The 20,508-nt window shown below is 35.4% G+C and overlaps 1 protein-coding gene across 3 annotated transcripts; it reads right to left on the minus strand.

The window, feature by feature from the left end:
* Window positions 1–1,447: 1,447 nt before the first annotated feature.
* POLD2 (DNA polymerase delta small subunit) lies at window positions 1,448–15,010 on the minus strand. 3 transcript variants are annotated; one of them, XM_089985648.1, is made up of 15 exons: window positions 14,902–15,010; window positions 14,637–14,766; window positions 13,082–13,188; window positions 12,859–12,985; window positions 12,639–12,746; window positions 12,252–12,367; window positions 12,085–12,168; window positions 5,843–5,911; window positions 5,200–5,271; window positions 5,028–5,119; window positions 4,824–4,951; window positions 4,262–4,363; window positions 3,692–3,759; window positions 3,068–3,138; window positions 1,448–2,018 (listed from the first exon to the last, which is right to left on the minus strand). In XM_089985648.1, exons 1-14 carry the CDS (start codon window positions 14,974–14,976, stop codon window positions 3,082–3,084), a joined length of 1,335 nt encoding a protein of 444 aa, XP_089841774.1. In that variant the 5' UTR covers window positions 14,977–15,010; the 3' UTR covers window positions 1,448–2,018; window positions 3,068–3,081. The 3 variants fall into 3 exon arrangements, with proteins under 3 accessions (XP_089841774.1, XP_089841773.1, XP_089841775.1); XM_089985647.1 differs by lacking the exon at window positions 1,448–2,018 and having other exon boundaries at window positions 2,921–3,138; XM_089985649.1 differs by lacking the exons at window positions 1,448–2,018; window positions 14,637–14,766 and having other exon boundaries at window positions 2,921–3,138; window positions 14,902–14,990.
* Between the last annotated feature and the right edge of the window lie 5,498 nt (window positions 15,011–20,508).

A 20,508-nucleotide genomic window follows, 5' to 3' on the forward strand; every position in this document is an offset into this window, starting at 1 on the left:
GTGTTCCTAACTTCTAAAGCCTACATCTTGGAGAATGGAGATCAATCCTGCACTGGAAAACGGAGAGGTGGGTTTGTTGGCTGACACCAATTATAAGAAAATTGGTATATTCCTGTACCAGAATTCAGAACCCAAGTTGCCTATTGGTACCAACATGCAAGACTTGGGATGAAATCCGCTTTAATAAAGGGAGTGGAAGAGGATGAAAGACAAAGCAAAGCTACAATGGCATCATAGGATAAGCCAATGGGCATTCCCAATTGTTGGGTTATAGAGAACCAATTGCACCAATGGGGAAGTTTCAGATTCAGAGTGGTGGTTGTCTAGGTGGGTTAATCACCGTGTGTGTGTGTGTGTGTGTGTGTGAGAGAGAGAGAGAGAGAGAGAGAGAGAGAGGTTACCTAAAGCTAAGGAGGAAATGGGGAAGTATTCCTGGAGAGGGCAAGCGTGAAATTGCTGGAGCTTCGGTTCTGTATTTGGACCGTGCAAGGGGCAAGCCAAAGCGGGTGGGCAGTGAGAAGGAGGTCATCGTGGTTGCAGCCATTCCTTCCTTTCCTCAAGGCAGGGAACTCACCATAAACAATCATGAATGGTCTCCGGGTGAGCCTCGATACGGTAAAATTCCAAACAAAGATCCATCCTTTACACTAAATTCCAATAACTGAGCCCATGTATGGTGAGAAAAATAGACAAAAAGTTTGATGCGAGTCATGTGACTTTTATGACCATTTTCGTTTGGATCCATTGTTGTCAGTATCGGCCCTGAATGGTTTGGCCAACGATTCAGGTGAATTGGCCATACCTATTCTCAAGTAAATCGTTCTGAATCGGCTAAAAAATAATAAAAAATTATTTTGTATCAATCAGAACGTGACACGTGTTAAAACATTAAAACAATATTAAAAAATTATTTTAAGTATTTTTTACATTTGTTAAAAAATAGCCAATTCAGGTTAGTATTGTATCAATTTTTCTGCTGATACGATACATATCAGCCAATACTAAACATTGTTTGGATCCCATCTTTTGGACTGCATTTCAAATGGGGACCCATAACCCATCTTTATGGGAAACCCCCAAAAGGACCCAAGTTTTGAAGAGCCAAATCCAAACTCCACATTGCCTTTTTTTTTTGAAAGGCAAGCTGAGGTTAGGCAGACCCAACCATTTATTATTCAACGTACCACTGGGGTTTGAACCTGCAAAATCCCACCACAAGGAGACGTGCACTGATAGCTCCTACCAACCACGCTGCCGAGCCCCGTTGGTCTAAGTATCCATGGATCTCCTCCAAGATCGACGGCATTCAACCATTGATCACACCCTCTCTCCGTAAGCTCATCAATAGGTTGAGGCTGCTCTTCCCAAATAGTTTAAACCAAAACAAAATTTGTCCGTAAAGGGGGCTTGGGATGTAACTGTTTTAATTTTTCTCTTTTTTTGTTTAATAGGCACAACCGAATCAGTTCTAATTGGATATAGTATATTAGGGCTTAGACTCGAATCGGAGAACATCTCTACAAAGTCCTAAGAGTTTGAAAACGTTTAAATTTCTTGCTAAAATTTTGCAAGAGATTCGCCAAATTTTCTCAGGAAAAGCAAACTATTTGAAAATCTCTACTTTATTTGTTTCTGAGATATTCCAGAAAACGATACTTTTAACATAGATCTGCCCTCTTTTATCTAGTTCAGCATTCACATTTAGAATTTGGCTCAAATTCAGATTTGGACATCAAATCGTTTCCCAATATTTAGATTCATATGCCTATAATCTATAACCCGGCCATATTTGAAATGTTCCGACTATACCACAGGTAACCAATCAAAAGTTTTAAGGCAAGTTCCAGATACACACTGAATCAATAGTTCCTGAAATCTCGGTTTTTAAGATTCCAACAATGTTAGGACCTCACAGTTATATTCCAATTTCTTGATTCCGTATGTGATCCTCTCAAATTCTTGTGACAGCTTCCACCTTCCATCAAAGATCTATAGCAAGAACTTCTATGATTAACAGGCTGAATATTGGCAATCCTAACAGAATTAGTCAGAAAAAAAAAATGTTTCAGAGAAACATGGTAGAAGCATTAGCAAGCCCGAAGACAATGTCATTTCTCCAAACACCCCACATTGGGCATCCATGAAGCTGGTTCTGGAATTAGGTTGGATCCATATTCACAATCCATGGCATCAAAATGGCTTGATAGTTTGAATCAATACCATGATAACACGGTTACTTGAGAATTCCATTTTTCTCAAAAAGAAAAAAAAGAGAGAAAGAAACCATCGTGGAATTTTTTAAAGAAATAAAATTTTAGAAAGGAAAATTTTCGAAAAATAAGACAAGTCTCACATGAGAATCTTGATATTACAATAATAAATTTTCATGTTCAAATAGGCAAGAAATTAAATTTCTAAGTCAGAAATTCAAATTTTATAGACTGAGCCTTACACTTTCAGATACTAAAATCCCAAGCAGTTGGAACCTTTGTCTGATGTGTCCGTGTTATATATGGTAGAACCTAATAACCTATGTCACAAGAGACTCGACATATGCTTTTTTTTATCCTGAAAACTAGGACATTTGAGCATGAATTTTTTTTATTTGATAACAAGTATATTGTGATATTTTATTATAAATATATATTATTATTGAAAATATCATTAAAACTATTAAAAATGATTACAAAACCAAAAATATTTTTTGTATGTGCCATAGTGTGTCACGTGGCATGTTCCCGTGACATAGGGTAGAACCTTATCACTAGTTATTGATCTTAGAAGGAAATGTTCCCAACTATTCCCCAGGCACATTTTGGTGAACAGATAATCAGGTGCGTAGAGAGAGAGAGAGAGAGAGAGAGAGAGAGAGAGAGAGAGAGAGAGAGAGAGAGAGAGAGAGAGTTCACACTTATGTAGATAGAGAAACAACATAATTTACAACAAAGGCAGCATTCTGAAACAATGGAAACAAAATATAGCAATGGCTCAGATATTAATACCAATTCAGTTGAAACATTTTCCAAAAGCCCAATGTTGAACCCTAAGATAAAGAAACTGCAACTACCTTGAGTTCACATGTCAAGCTATGTCACAGACAACCTGAAGAGGATAACATTCAAGATCCCTTATGTTTAACTGCATTAAAAGAGAAAAAAAGGAAAAAATACATGAAAACTGTTAGCAAATGAAAGGCCTAGTTTTATAAATAGATTAGTGGCAGCATACCAGTAAAAGAATGGCCCCTAATTTACTTGGGACCATGAATTTTTGGAAGTTCTTGTCTGTTTGAGACTAAAAGGATATGCTATTGAAAGCAATTACATGAAGGTGTGACAAGACAATGAGACCAGCAGATAAAAATAAAATAGGGTGAGATGAGGAACAAGTACAGCAAATGCTTAATGTGCATTGCAACCAATCCCCAGTCTACAAGGAGAAATACAAGAGCAATCATGTCTTCTGGGCCATTTTATTGTAGCACATCATAGAGAGAAAGGGTCAAATAGGAATAATAGCAAAAAGTCATGCTTAAAGAGTTGGCAAAACTAAATTTACTGGAAAAATACGACTTTAATCAACTCAAACATGGCTCTCCAATGGTGCGGCCAGGGCCAGGGCCAGAACTTAACTGACTCAAAAATTCTGCCAATTCTCAATTTAAAGAAAACTTCGTGGTAAAAAAACATACCAGAACAGCTATGCCAGTCTCACAAAATCTTGGAATGCATATCAATCTAACCACCTGCCCCTCGGAGCCTATAACAAAAATAGACAAATAAATCATATCAAAATGCTCATTTGAGATGCATCCCTCTTACATTAAGCATCCATTCTGAGTCTCAGACATGCCCATGTGTGCTCATTGAATACTAACAGTATTCAATATTAAATATCATTTTTTATCAGCACATGAGTTATCAGAATCGCACACATTTTCAGATCAGACAAACTTTAGGACCCGCTTGTTTTGTTCCCATGGAAGGGAGCACACTTTCCCATGAAACCTGCCATGCTGGCTTTACCATGAAAATCCTTTCACATGGTGGGAGGTGTGAAGGGATTTAAATGTGAAATGAGGGAGGTGGGAAACGCTGGGGCCCACTTGAGACAGCATGGACTTTTCCTGTACTAATGCTAGGGCATTTGTTTCAGCCATGGTGGGAAGGGAGTGCCAGAGTGGCACTTTCATATGAAAACTGCCTGAAACAATCTGTATAGTTAGGATTCATTCTATACATACAATTAGAGAAAAAAGTACCTTTTAATATACGGCTGTCATATCTACTTTGGTTACCCACAAAATAAACATGAGGGCAGCTTTCAATGACAAATGGATCCCCATTGGTGAATGGATAGCATCCTACAGAGTTAAGAAATCAATTAGACCAACTAGACACATTGAAAATCTTATGCAAGGAAAACTCTTCGCTTATATTTGATTATCTACAATTCTATTGATATTAGTACCAGAAAAGTATCAGTAACAGAAATATTTCCCAATTTCTCAATGTGGGACTGTAAGCGGGTATTATTTAGCCAAATTTCCTATAGAATCTTAGACTGCAGCTAGCTCAAAATACTGGTGAAAAAAAGTGCAAAAGTTCAAAATATAAGAATTTTGTGCAATAAATTAAAAATGCCTTTCATGTTTTCTTTTCTTTATTCTAGGATTGTTGCAATGGTAGCCACATGATTGAATATATGAGATTGCATTACAGAAGAAGATCCTGAAACACATATCAAAGAGCACTGAACTTTTCCCAAGGTAAAATAAAAATATGAAGAAAATCAAAGGACACAAGTACAAGAAAAGCATTTACCAAGAGTGTCTGGAGCAGTTGGTGCTAAATGCCTCCACCTCAAATTCCGCTCCAAAAAATCCAATTTCTCTCTTGCATCAGAGTATTTCTCAAGATCATCTATGTTCTGACCAGATGTCCCAAGAAATCTGAAAGTTGCTGGTAACTTTTTAGTGAATCATATATAGACGGAAATTGCTTCATAAAGGGCAAGAATGAACTTACCGAACATCATCAAGTATGAAACTGTGAGGGTTTGTACAAGACAGGAAGGTGTTAAAAGAGGATGCTCCTGAGAAAAGAAATTTATGCAAAGGCTGGCAAAGAAAAGATGATAAAAATATTAGTTAGTTGGCTGCAACATTGTCTAATATGAAAGAAAAGAGTCAGCACCAACCTGCTGAGGCAAGGAGAAGTTTGCTGGATCACTCGCCCCTGGCATAATATCCACAGGAATAGATGATGCAAGCTGCAAGCAAAGAGAGGGGGAAAAAGGAGTCTGGATCAAAGTTAAGGGACAATAAAAGGTTATGGCCTTAGTTATTTGAGATTGACTTGCATACAATAAAATTATGCTAATTTGAGATTGACTAAGTGAAAAACTTGATTGGGTTGCTTTACAGTGCAGAACTGGTCAGCTAGGTCACATTGAATCAGGGCTTGGTAAAGCCGCCAAAGCCCCAACCACTTAATGAGGGTTGGGTAACTGAGCCCTTCAACACTTGTTATGGACATAATGCAGTATAAACAAGACAACCAGCTAACAAATCCAAAATTTCCCAATTATGAAGAACAGCAAAACTCATCTCTAAAGGATGAGTAAAATACTTTGTATTTTATATGATGATGGAACCTCCATGCACACTTCCAGAACTCATTGAAAAAGAAGCTGAATTTTTATGTCAAAGGTGAGCTGTAGGATCTGTACCTCTAAGGATTCTACCAATCAAGGATTTTTAAGTCAATTTGTTCAAGAGAAAGTTCACTAAATTGCACATATTTCAACAATGACATTCACTGGGATAAGAGCGGGAAAGAACCTGAGTTAATAGAAGATCAAGCTCTTTGATTGGCTCATAAAGCCTGTTTTGATCCTTTGGAGCTAAGGCCTGCCACATGAACAATCAGAAATAAATGGGGTAATCATTTTCTTTCTTCCCTTTATCAAAAATGCTGTGCCGTTAAAGCTATAAACAATTTCAATGGAGAAATATGATTAGTTACAATCAAGCTCAATTACTAAGAAATGTATAGAATGTACCAGCTGCCTCCCCCCACAGCTCCTTTCTCTCTCCAAACATACGTCCACATTCACCCACAAGTGTGTGTGTGTGTTAAAAAGTGTATATATCAAGGTTGCCAAAATAGGAAGCGGAAGCAGGAAACGATATGGGAAGGGGAAGCGAGATGGGATGTATTTTAAAATGTATAGGAAGCGGGAAGCAGGGAATAAAAAAATAAATATAATAATTGAATGGGAATCAAAATAAAACACAAATAAAAACTAAAATAAAAGTGACTGATATTAAATTTCATAAATTTTTTTGTGTAAGAATTAAATTTTTAACAAAATCTAAAAATGATGACTACCAATATAGAGAAAGCACATGGAAGAAGAGAGAGAGAAAACACATAAAAAAACATGAAAAGTTGAGTAAGAGAACATATAAGAAGAATAGATGAAGCATGTGGAAAGCATAGGAGAAGCGTGGGGGAATCGAGGTTCTCATCAAGTTTTAGAAGCGAGGAGTATCGTGCCTCGGAAACGCATTTTTGGGAAGCGAGCTTCCCACCTATCTAAGAAGTTTCTGGTAACTCTGATATATATATTTCTTTATTTTTTTCATTTTATTTATTTTTCTTTTTAGTATCTAGTTCCATTTGAACTAGACTTAAACTAGTCAACATATTGTTGACTAGTTTGAGAGCCGTTGGAGCTAGTCCAACGGCTACAAATAGAGCCGTTGGACTAGCCCCAATGACTCTCTTGTGCTTCTCTTGGCTCAATTCCAAGAGCTCATTCATGTGTATAAATAAGGGTTATCCCCCTCCAATTGTATTAATGCTTTTTAAGCATTTTACGTGAAGTTAATAAAGATTATTCATTTTATTTTTGTGCCCTTTTGTGGGTTTTCGTTAATGTGTCTTTTATAGGCACTTGTTGTCAATATTTGTGTTTTTGTTGATGGCTGGTATTTCATTACATGGTATCAGAGCTTGGAAGCTCTTGGAGTTTTTTTTAAAGTTGTTGTCTCATTTTCCGTACCTTTGAAGCAAGAAGAAGACTCTTTCTCCGTTCGTGATTCAAGTGTCCTTATGCTTGCATAACTGGAGAAAAGAGTGATTCGTTGGCTCGTGTGATCGTTGACACCCCTCAAAGATCATGAAACCATGATTGTGTTATTGTTTTTTCTCCCATTTTATTTTTTCTCTCTCTTTCTCTCACGTTCTTTTTCCTCTCTTTTTCGCACTTGTAAGAATGGATGACAATAATAAATTCATCGTCATGCCCATAAAATTAAATGATACTAATTATGTAATGTGAGATTCAATTATGAAGCATCACATTTAGGAAAAAAGGTTGTGGGGTTAGCACATGGCTCTGATCCAGAACCAAAACTAATCCTCACAAAAACGAAAAATGAGAAAGAAGTACCTCTCACGGAATTAGAGAAGAGTAAAGCCTTAGCTACATATGAGAAAAAATGGAAAGAATAGATAATGGGTCATGTCAAGATCATGCCTTGACTAATTAACAGTGTAGATATAAAAAAATGCTCAAGTCTTGCAAAATTTTAGCATGCCAATAAAGTTTGGGAATACCTTGAAAATATTTATTCCCTTAAAGATATTACACGTGTGCAATTTGCAAGACAAGGTACAAACTATGACCTAAGGCGACTAAGAGTATCAGAGAATACTCTAACGAGTTGTCTGAACTTTGGGAAGAATTGACTCTTCTTAAGCCAAAATGGCATTGCCCCGAAGATATCGAGCTTCACCAAAAGCAACTTGACATTGAGCACTTTTACCAATTTGTAAATGATTTGATGTTGGAATTTGAAACCACCAAATCAACTCTTCTAGATAGAGGAAAAGTTCCCTCTATTGTTGATACTATTGAGGAATTAACTATGGAGGAGAATAAGCTAAAGAAGCATACTTCAAAAAATGAAAATGATTCCGTTCTAGCCGTATCTAGACCATGGAATTTCATGCGTACCTATAGACCACCGAATTTTGAAAGACAAGGCAATGATTATGGCAAAAGGAAAGTGGTTTGCCACCATTGTCATGAACCAGGACATTATAAGCCTCCATGCCCCCAAATTAAGAAAAAGGGATGATAAGAAAGTGACTTCGGTTGGCTCATTACAAGAGTAAAAAGATCCAAGCAATCAAGATGCTCCTATATCTATGGCACAACTAATGAAAATATTTTAACTTCTTCTCAAAGGAGCATCTTCATCTTCATCAACTATAGCCTAAACTGGAGCCGCAGTTTCATCCTTTGCCGATCCTGGTAAATCTTCTTGGCTTCTTGACTCTAGTGTTTTTTCATATGACCCAAATAGTGGTATTTTGATCGAATGTTATAATTACTCAAGTGTGCTAAATGTTTTCACGACTGATGGTACATCTCTTAAAATAAAAGGAATAGGTAATTTCGAAAAGTTTCAAAATTTCAACAAATTTTTTTATTTCAAAAGTTAGATATATTCCCAAGTTAAATTTATATCTTTTATCTGTTTCTCAAATATATGATCATAGATGTAATATCTCCTTCTATTTTTATGATTGTTGGGTACAAGATCACCAATCAGATAAGCTAATTAGGGAAGGCCATAAAGAAGAAAGTCTCTACTATATGGATTTTTTGGAATTACCCAAGGATACTGTTTGTTATAATGTTCGAAATTGGATTTTGATTTATGGCATAAAAGGCTTGGTCATCCTCACATATCCAAAATCCAAAATTTTTTAAGTTTAGGAAAATTTTGTATTTTTGGTAAAATGAAAAGATTATCATTTCATGACAGAACTTTTGTTTCCTCTAGGCCACTTGAGTTAATACATTCAGATGTTTGGGGTCCTGCACCGGTAGGTTGCTACACATATTATGTGATTTTTGTTGATGATTTCTCTAGGTATACATAGATTTACTTCCTTAAACATAAATCTGAAGTTTTCTCACACTTTCAAACATTTTACAAAATAGTCAAAAACAAATTTTAAAATGATATTTTCATTTTTCGTACCGATTCAGGGAGATAATTTTTATCAAAAGAATTTAAAGATTATCTCAATTTACATTGTATCACATACCAAAGATATTGTCCTCACACACTACAACAAAATGGTTTGATCGAACGAAAACACAGACATATTATAGAAAGTACTAGGACCATATTAATAGCAAACCAAGTACCAAAAGAATTTTGGGTTAAAGCAGCCTTAAATAACACCTATCTTGTTAACAGAATGTCATCTTTCTCATTAAAAAACATAACTTCAATAAAAAAACTTGTTAAATTATCTCCTGATTACTCCAAATTAAGAGTTTTTGGATGCAAATGTTTTGTCTTAACTAACAGAAATGATAAACTTTCTCCCCGTGCTATCCCATGTGCCTTTTTAGGTTATGCAGATAATAAAAAAGGTTATAGATGTTTTGACCCTAAAAATAAAAAATTGTATGTTTCAAGAAATGTATCTTTTTTGAAAAATGAAAGTTTTTTTTTATTTTGAAAATGCTAAGGAAGTAACTGAGTATTCCTTTCTATTAGATTTAACTTCAAAGCATGATAATTGTGATTATGAATGTGACCCAGATGATGGTCAAGATATGATAGATTCAGAACAACACCTTGACAATGTATTTAATGAAGAGCAAACCCAGAAAGACACCAATTATTTACAATACTCCAGGCGTAAGGATTTCAATTTTCCATGTGCACTAGAAAAATATTCTGAAACGCAAAGCAAAAAATCATCTGGAAGTTCGAGAATCTAAACCTCCCGCTAAATTTATATCCTACGAATCATTTTCTTCAAACTATAGGGCATTCATTGCATTAATACACTCATACATAGAACCTTCAACCTATGCTCAAGCCAAAGAACATTTTGAATGGGTAGAAGCCATGAGATTAGAATTAGAAGCCTTAGAAAAAACTAATACTTGAACTATTCAAAACATTCCACAAGAAAAGAAACATATAGGATGTAACTGGATATACAAGGTTAAAACCAAGAGTGATGCAACTCTTCAAAGATATAAAGTCATATTAGTTGCTAAGGAATACTTTCAAGAGTATGACATAGATTACGAAGAAGCTTTTGCTCAGGTTGCCAAGATGACAACAATTAGGACTTTAGTAGCCTTAGCCTCTATTAGAAAATGACCTATATTTCAAATGGATGTCGAAAATGTCTTTCTTAATGAAAACCTCGTTGAAGAAGTCTATATGGAAGCACCACTTGGTATAAGTATTCCTAAGGGTCAAACTCTTTGTTTAAATAAAGCTCTTTATGGTTTTAAACATACACCAAAATCCTGGTATGACAGATTTAATCATGTTATGGTCGATACTGGATTTAGATCTTGTTTGATCGACACTGCTTTGTTTGTTAAGATTTCTGATGCAGGTATGATTATTCTCCTTCTTTATATAGAGGATATGATCATTGCCGGAGGAGACAAACAGGGAGTTGAAAACATTAAAAAACTTCTTAACAATCATTTTGAAATGATTGATCTGGGTTTATTAAGATATTTTTTATGAATTGAAGTTGCTTATTCCCCTAGAGAGCATATATTATCTCAATCTAAATTTGCTTTTGATGTTGTATCCAGGTCTGGAATCACAGATAATAAGAGAGTTGATACTCCTGAGGTTGTCAACACCAAAATGTGAATTGATGATGGAGAATCTTTTGAAGATCCCACTCTTTACATATAGCTTATTGGAGCACTTTCTTATCTCTCAATCACTCGACCTGATATAGCACACGTTGTACAATCAACTAGTCAATTTCAGCATGCTCTCATTTCTGTTCACTTGGGAGCAGTTTTGCATATTATTAGATACATTAAATTCTCTTTCTCGAGGCCTTTTCTTGTCTACTTCATCTTCATTAGATTTAATTGCTTATATTAGTGCTAATTGGGAGGTGATCCCAATAACAAACACTAAACCATTGGTTTTTGTGTTTTCTTAGGAGAATCCTTAATTTCGTGGTAGTGTAAGAAGCAACAAAAGGTTTATCTTTCGTCAACAAAAGCTAAATACCGAGTTATGGCAACCACAACCATAGAGGTAGTCCGACTCAGAAGACTGTTGGCTGATATGGGAATTGAAGTGACAAAAGCATCACGCATGTGTTGTGACAACAAGAGTGCAATATACATAGCCAGCAACCGGACGTCTCATGAACGCACTAAACATATTGAAATGGATTGTCACTACGTCAGAGAAGAGTATTTACATAGAACTATTGATCTGCCTTACGTTACCTCAGAATATCAATTAGCAGATTTCTTCACTAAACCTCTCGCCACTACTAGATTTCATTTCCTCTTAGACAAACTTTCAGTCATTGTACCGTAAGTTTGAGGGAGAGTGTTAAAAAGTGTATATATATAATATATTTTTTTCTTTCTTTATTTTTTCATTTTTTTTTTTTAGTATCTAGTTCCATTTGAACTAGACTTAAATTAGTCAACATATTGTTGACTAGTTTGAGAGCCGTTGGAGCTAGCCCCATAAACTAGTCAACATATTGTTGACTAGTTTGAGAGCTGTTGGAGCTAGCCCCAGCGACTCTCTTGTGCTTCTCTTAGCTCTATTCCATGTGTATTTAGGACTCTACTGAGCCATACTAAAACTTGGCTGACACATTGGGAAGAGGGAAAGGAAGAGATTTTTCCTTTTTTTTCTTTTTGGAAAAGTGCAAGGAAAAGCAAGAACAGTTTTTCAAACATAGAGAAAATAAGGAATAATAAAAGAAACATATTTAAATTCTAGAACAACTAAGATCAATGTGTGTATTATCTGTATACATACAAGGAAACATGACACTTAATACATTACTAACAGGCAGTCTAGAAGAAAATAAGTATTCTTTCATGCATATGTGGTTCATACGAGAGAGAAAAGAAAATTGTTTTGCTAAAGGTGGCATCTTTTAGTTGCTGGTTTGCAGCTGTAAACCAAGAGTCATAGCATACCCAGCAACTACAGAATAGTAATTAAAAAGATTAAAAAAAACCGTGGATTACCTGACCTGCAAGGAGGCCCTGTTGAAGTTCAACAGAATTTCCAGCAATCACCACACGTACAATCTGTGATGTCATGCTTTGTTCCTATTTGATGATTGTCTCAGAAACCTGTTTTGTATGATAATGTAATAGAGAAGGAATAATGCAAAAGAATGAACATGTCAAACCTTTTCGCCTCCTAAATGCCCAGTCAAATGATCCACAAGAAGTTGGTACTGGAGAGGATTAGACAAGCTGCTTCCCACACTCAATCCTGACACAAAAACCACATACTTGTCTTCTCCTACAATGCAACCCAAAGTTCACTGAGTTTGTATAAGGGAAAATGATCTAAGACACTTTCTTATTAGTAGGTGCTCCTACAAGATTGCAAATTGGTTGAGTTGTTGTCAATATCTTATCCAGATAAAAACTTAAGAGCTAGAGTTTTTTTCTAAACAAGAAGCACTCATGGAGACTGAGTGTAATAAGCATATAGGAAGGAGGGAAAGGGAAGTTTTGAATGTAATGATACTGGATAGGTGTCAAGAACAGCCAGCATTTAGTAAGATTACTTGACTCAAGTGGCACTTTGATTAGTGGTGGTAGCCCAGCTTCCAGTATGTCTTCAACCAAAAAGGCACCATCACTAGTTTCCTTGCCATGAAGAGCCACTACAACACCTAGCACCAGGAATAAGGCACCAGATCAAAAGGTTAATTTAAATCACTTAAACAAAATCAAAAGCATTTTAATTAGTAGCCTTTGGAAAACCTATATCCATAGCATGTATACCTGTCACAAACTCCGATGGGGAAAGCACACTTCCAGCAAGTTTAACTCTGCCCCTTTCATCTTCCAATACTAGATGGTCATCTGGATGCATGAAATTGTGAGGTTTCACAAGAGGGACAGATGATCTCTGCAAAAATATTCAAATATATACCAGTCTCATCATCCAACTTAGAGAAAACAAAAAGTGGATTAACTTAATCATAACTCGGTAATCACAAATAACCTCCTTTGAGTATTCATCAAGAACAGATGGTTTAAGCTTCATTTGCTTGTATAGGGTGCCAATGATGATGCACTCTCTGCCTTCTTCAAGCCCCAAAACATTCTGAACTGCATCACAATGAAGAGGAGCATAAAGCAGATGATTTCAGAATTTTGGTAAGAGAAGTTTAACAAATTTCAAGGGAAGAGTATTATTTATGTGATTAATAAACCAAGAATTTATTGTGATCAGAATTTGTCAATGCTTAAGGGCACCCAGACTTATACCACAAGAATTTGATGCAATAATAGAAGCACTACGTGGCCAAGATATATTCTCAACTCTCTTATATGTTTGGCATCAGCCCTTATCATTAGAGGCAATGATAAATAAGTATAAATGACTTTGCACTCATATGATAAATACTCCATGAAATTAGCTGACATGGAAACATAAATAAAACAAAAGATAATAATGAATTTGTTAGAAGAGCCTATTATGCAAACTGGTTTACATTCAAATCACTTATCATTAATATGAGATCTTTTACCCAAGAAACTCAACATTGAAAGAAATAATAACATGTCAACACAGAGAGGAATCACAACCAGCACAGCATATCACAAACACTAACATAATATATAAAAGATTGCATATGTACTATAAGGGTTAACAATTTCTAATAATATTGTACACTAGATGCGCTAACTATCCTAAAGGCAGACTTTGTTGGGTTGATGACCTTACCAGAAGAATTGGCTCACTATAAATTGCAGGGCTCAATACCCTCTGGTGATTTTGTCTTTTTGTTGAAACTACGTTGAAGGATTAGCTGCTTTCCTTGAAAGCAGACTGAAAAGAAGGAATTCAAAAAAATTATGGGACTTAAATATTCCAATATAGTGAAGTTGATAATGAACAGTTGAACGTATGGTAAATCCACCTAAAATGGGTCCAAGTGAGATCTTATGGACAGCAGTGACAATAAGGTCAAATGTGGTGCCCAAATATATTCAATCATGATGCACATGGGGCCTGGTGGATTAACGTCGTATATGGGCTGGACCCTGGTTAATGCTGTCACTTGTTATAAATATCCGTTGCAGGTCCGAAATACAGCTTGATGAATAAAAGAATAACACAAGCTAAAAAGAAACATCATAACAGAAAACTGAGAGGAACATAAGCAAGGACACCCCCCTTGATTCCTATGCATTTTAAACGCGCTCACTGTTAAAAGTCAACAGATGAGACACCACAGATAACAGCCACTCCACAATGACATATCACACATGTCTGGAGGGAGGCACATATAGAAAAGAGCCATCTCAAGATCTTGGAATTTCACCAACTATGGAATTCAGAAAAAGGAACATTCGTAAAACCACATATTCCAATGCAATTTCTTTAGCAATCGAAGCAGCCAAACTTGCATAAATTCCGATAAATGTTTAATCCCCAATACCCCAAATCATCAAAATCCCATCACTGTCTTCATAAAAGAACAAGTATCCGAATGAACCACGCAATAAAAACCAAACAAATGCCAACATGGGGAAAGAGAAAAATGGGAAACCTGGCAAATGGGGTTTCCATTTACTGGCAAGGGAACGAAGTAGCTCCCTCAGAACATGCAGCCGAGCGAAATACAGTTGGCTATACTGCTGACCCTTGTAGTTTGGCGCCCCCAACACAAATCTCTCGTCCTATAAGATCATTTGAACGCAGGAAAACCTGAATACCGACCTTTTTTGGACGGAAAAAGCGGACAAAGAAGAGAAAGAAGAAGAAATCCGAGATGGGTATGCATCAAAACGGCAGAAAACAAGGAGGAAGGTTACCTTAGATTGATAAATGGCTTGTTTCCTTTGTAGGGTAGGGGTCTGCAACTCGGTGTCCACTTCCATGGAGGCCATGGCGGGGAGAGGAGAGTCCGAATGGGGTGTGTGGCGCCCTTGGTGTTTGGAGTTTGGACTTTTATACGCACGAACTACTGGGCGGGCTCTCTTGGGGCAGTCAAATGAGTGGATCATGTAAAATGGGGTTTTACAAGGTTATCGTAAAACTCCAATACAAAAACTACACCTGTTTTTGTTTTGCTTGGTCCTACCGAACAGAACAGTCATCCCCACTTCTGTTTGTTGACGTTTTACATTGATCCCCTTTCGGCTAAATTAGGGTTGAGTCGGTTTAATTGGTGTTAGATGATTTAGGTCTGGTCAAACACAAATTGGGATATATTTAAATCCAGACCCTCCCTGTTTCTTATACAACGACTTTGGTGTAGATTTTCAAACCATAAATGTTTTCATTCATACTACATTTTTTTTTTTACTTTGTTTTTCTTTTTTAAAGACAAGGAACCCTAGCCAAAGTGAAGAAAACCCCGACTGAGACCCCAAGACCATCCTAACTTGCATGGACCACCTTTGAAAGCTACGGCCAAACTCATACTCAAGTGAGGTTTGATCCGGTACCTTCATCTCAGCACACTCACAATCACCCTGCTGGCCATGCCGGCAACCCCTCCGGTGGTTTTACTTTGTTATTTTTACTTCACTTTTCTGGAAGGCAATTCCCTAAAAAACAAATTTCATTTAAATTATTAACTGGAGTAATTTCAGTTAATCTCCTTACTTGATGATATCACTGGAAATTATGTAAAGGCAATTCCAGTTTGATATTGCCGTTTGTGTTAAGTATTTTACATTTTTTTTTTGAAAGGCAAGCTAGGGTTAGGTAGACCCTACCAGATATCTTTTAAGCCCCATGTGGCAGAGGGATTCGAACCTGGGCCTTCAGCTTGGCACAGGACCCTGCTTACCACATGAGATACTACCTCTCTCACCTATTTGTGTATCTTCAAGTAGATTGAACAAAACATATGGGCTTAAGCAAATGGTCCATTTATTGCAAGTAAGGATGCACACGAGTCAGAGTCGGGTTCAAGCCCTTGGACTGGCTCAACTTGAGCTGAAAATTTGTTATTTAAAAATATTCTTAAATTGTGTAAAATGCCTTTTTGAAAGAGACTCAAACCGTTGGATTTGAACTCATGCGTCTTACAAAGATGACAAGTGAATTATCCACTAAGGTATGACCTTTGCATTATGAATATGAACAAAATACATAGATATATAAATCTAATTTTTTTATATAACAATGTAAACCAAGCTTAATCGGGCTTACCGAGCTTATTCGAGCTGGACTGCCAGTTCAAGCTCGGCTAGTTTATGTGCTCTTAGCCTGAAACCTAGTTAAACTCGAGTCATTTATTTTTCAAACGAGTTCAAGCCGAGCTTAAACTAGTCAAACCTGAGCTAGCTTGGGTCATTGTGCATCCCTAATTGCAAGCCACGTTATCCATCCAACATTATTTTAGGTTTAGGTGTGAAAAAACTTTTTCATAACTATGCTTTAGTACAATATGGGTTAGTTTTCATCCTCTTTAACATATAATTAAATGGCATCTAAGCTTTTTGGCATAAACAAAAAGATGCATCTAATTTGTTTAAACTTTCAAAAAAGGCTCCCCTAACCCAAGCTTGCCTATTAAAAAAACTTTAAAAAGGCAGCGATATTTGGTTTATTTGTATAAAAATAAAAAAAATCAAATAAAATCAATTATTACTAACCTATATTGGGTTAGTACAAAAATAATAATTTCATTACCCTTCAACAATTATAATATACTCTTGATCTAAATGGTGAAATGGGTTTGCTAGGCCTATGGTTTTGGTTGATTTTGATATGATATATTCTTCTCTCAATTTCTTTTTTTTGTTGTCCTTAAATATGCATTGGTATTTGGATCACCATCGTCCTCGTTCTATAATAAATCTGTTCAACTTATAGGGAAAAAAGCTCTAAGTTTGGAGGAGAAGTGAGAAATTAAAAGTGATTAATACAAATTTAAGGGCCATATTTAAGATATTTTTATAAAATTAATACCAAGACTATCCATCAGTTTTTTGGTTGACCGTAACAAAGTTTATGTGCCTTTTTTACAAAATTTCAAAACATAGATGCATTCTTCAATTACATCAAAAACGTAGGTACCAATTTAAAAATTATACTATATTTAATAGGAAAATTTTGAAAATAAATAAAAGAGAAATTTTCTTCAGAATGGATAGGATAATATGATATTATTTTGAATAAATTGGATCCAAATAAGGTCATATCAAATTCAATATATGGATTTGGATCCCGGGTGAATCTGAAACCCAGTTAGACTTTTATTGAATTTTAATAGATCTAAAATATTTTGTAACCCAACTAAGATTCAAAATCCAGTTGAGGAGTTTTAGGAGATCCAAAGTATTATGCGATCTAACCCAAATCTAAGATCCGTCAAAAAACCATATACATATAAATAAATTAATGCAGACATAAACTACAATGAAAAGTGAAGTGGTATTGTGGAGAGGTTCGTTGCCTCTTTGAAAAATGACCTAAGTATAATTACCACCACACATAGTTTTGGTAAGAAGCTGTTATATTTTATTTTTAATAAAAACTATAACTCCTATATACATACAAACAAATTAATAGATACTTTAATTATAATGAACATGAGTGTTGTGGAGAGGTTCATTGCCTTTTTGTGAAGTAACTTGAATTCAAATTTCACTGCACACATTTTTTTAAGTAATTGAATTTTAGTACGCCACTTCAAAAACTATGTATATAGTGAGATTTGAACTCAAATTACCTCACAAAAAGACAACAAACCTCTCCACAACACTATGTTATTTTCGTTGCAATTAAAGTCTCCATTCATTTATTTGTATGTATATAGGAGTTATAGTTTTTATCAAAAAATAAATGTAGCACCTTCTTACCAAAACTATGTATGGTGAGATTTGAAATCAAGTCATTTTTCAAAGAGACAATGAATATCTTTACAACTCCACTTCACTTTTTGCTATAGTTTATGTCTGCATTAATTTATTTATATGCATATTAGTTTTCTGACGGATCTCAAATTTGGGTTGGATTGCATAATATTTTGGATATCCTAAAAACTCCCTAACTGGATTTTGAATCTTTGTTGGGTCACACAATATTTTGGATCTATTAAAAATCCAATCAAACTCTAACTGAGTTTCAGATCTACCCAGGATCCAAATCCACTTATTATATTCAAATCTATATATTGGATTTGATATGACTTTATTTGGATCCAAGAGCCATTTGAATTCAATTTATTCAAAATAATATCATATTATTCTATCAGAATAATTTTTTTTCTTTATAATTTTTAAAAAATTTCAGGTTTTACATCTTGCAATTAAAGTCTTCATTAATTTATTTGTATATATATATAGGAGTGATATTTTTTTTCAAAAAAAAAATATAACACCTTCGTACCAAAATCGTGTGGGGTGGGATTTGAACTAAAGTCATTTCTTAGAGAGGTAATAAACCTCTTCACCACACCACTTCACTTTTCATTATAGTTTTTTGCCTACATTAATTTATTTATGTGTATATGGGTTTTATGACGGATCTCGGATTTGGGTTGGATCACATAATACTTTAAATCTCCTAAAACTCTTCAACTGGATTTCGAATCTAGGTTGGGTTACATAATATTTTGGATCTATTAAAAATCCAATTAAACTTCAATTGGGTTTCAGATCCACCTGAGATCCAAATCCACTTGTTATATCCAAATCCACATATTGGATTCAATATGACTTTATTTGGATCCAAGATCCATTTAGATCCAATTTATTCGAAATAATATCATATTATCCTATCCATTTTGAAGAAAAACTACCTTTTTTATTTCTATAATTTTCAAAAAATTTCAAGTTTTACATAAGTTTTCTTTTATGTTGCCCTCGCCAAAGCGAAGAAAACCCCAGGTGGGGTGCCACAACCAACTTGCTTTATGTGGCCCACCTCTGAAAGCTATGAACACACATGTGCACCAGCAGGGTTTGATCCAGTGCTTTCATTTCAACATCACAATCACTCTGCTTGCCACACGGGCAACCATATAAGTAAAGGGCAAAACCATAAAAAAAAATCCACAATCTTGAAGTGGTTATGTTTATTATATTTTCAATTCTGAATTGGTCACGATCAACACAATTCGCAAGTTGCGATCAAAGTACGGAATTGTGTTAAAATCCCGGGTTAATAACATCTTTTTCCAGTATTTATTAAGTTAAAACATATCACAAAGTAATTGGACCATGATAAATCCAATCGTGAAGATATACTATTCACTCATAAATGCATGAGCAATGAGATATACTCAATTTGTGGTGTGCGTATTATCACCAAAGGCTGTATATATAGGCTTGTACTTGATTGTGCAATATTCTCTAGTAGATAATTGTAGGTGTGAACTTCATATGATCAGTCTAATGCCATAGATCACACATTGTTCATGTACTAAGGACCATACCTTGAATTTCATGGTTTTGTCATAAATTACGTTTCTTTAAATTTTAAAACCTTGGCACATTACGGACAATTGATTGTTGAAACTCTTAAAAACCTACCTATGCAATACAATAGAACAACCTAAAATATGGGTTTTCATTAAATAAACCATGTAAATCATATCTATAGGACTTGGCTTGGTCATAAAAAAAAACTATAGGACTTTGTCCACAATAAGATCATAAAAATGTGAACAAACCGGGGGTTACTGCTAGAGAGTATAGCACAATTGAGTGTAGCGAACATGTTCTCCATGTATGGTACGCACCTTGGCACTATTAAGGTACTCTAGTAGTTAATTTCTTTTCAAATATTTCCCTTGAATGTATTGTAGATACGACCATATAGAGACGATCTCCATGGCCTTTTCAGTGAATAAGAACCATTAAATTAAGACATTAATGCGTATACAGGTTTTTAAAGGGATAAAAAAAAAGAACAGGTCACAATGGACTAAAATTCGAGAGCAGATCAAGTGATCTGTCATCTTCACCGTCCATTGCTTCAAATCACTTTTAAGAAAGTGTACGTTGTGGACGGTGAGGATGCCACAGATCACTTGATCTGCTCTCCTAAAATTCTGGGTCGAAGAAAAAGCCAGTGAAAACCAATGTTTACATCGAAACAATTAGATCCTAAACGGGCTTCTTACTTACCAAACCATGTTAGGCAAACTACCAAAATTTAATCTCCTAATTAGACGAGTATAATTTTATGCAGGTCCTTACATTGATCCAAGCCAACCTTTAAGTTAAATGGATTGAGCCATGCTATTGGTCCACCCCAAAGTCACATGAGAGAGAGAGAGAGAGAGCAAAGGCAAAAAAAGCAGTCAAATCTTAATAGATTTTTAACAAACAATGAAATACGAAGGGAAATACTGCAGTATTTGATTACAAGCTATTCGAATGTTCATCACCAAGCTGTTTACTACAAAAGCAAATCCAGACATGTTCAACGATGATGTTTGGTGCCTTGATGGTGATGTT

Source organism: Nuphar pumila, chromosome 13 (genome assembly GCF_984573655.1).
Source record: "Nuphar pumila chromosome 13, dmNupPumi1.hap1.1, whole genome shotgun sequence".
NCBI classification, from domain to species: domain Eukaryota; kingdom Viridiplantae; phylum Streptophyta; class Magnoliopsida; order Nymphaeales; family Nymphaeaceae; genus Nuphar; species Nuphar pumila.

What these genes read in the sequence shown, in the direction of transcription:
- POLD2 (XM_089985648.1), bottom strand. Translation starts at nt 14,976, where the DNA reads ATGGCCTCCATGGAAGTGGACACCGAGTTGCAGACCCCTACCCTACAA. An exon ending in TTCATACTTGATGATGTTCG is followed by an intron (nt 4,952 to 5,027) that starts GTAAGTTCATTC and finishes AGCAACTTTCAG; the next exon opens with ATTTCTTGGGACATCTGGTC. An exon ending in TGACAGCCGTATATTAAAAG is followed by an intron (nt 3,760 to 4,261) that starts GTACTTTTTTCT and finishes TTTTTGTTATAG; the next exon opens with GCTCCGAGGGGCAGGTGGTT.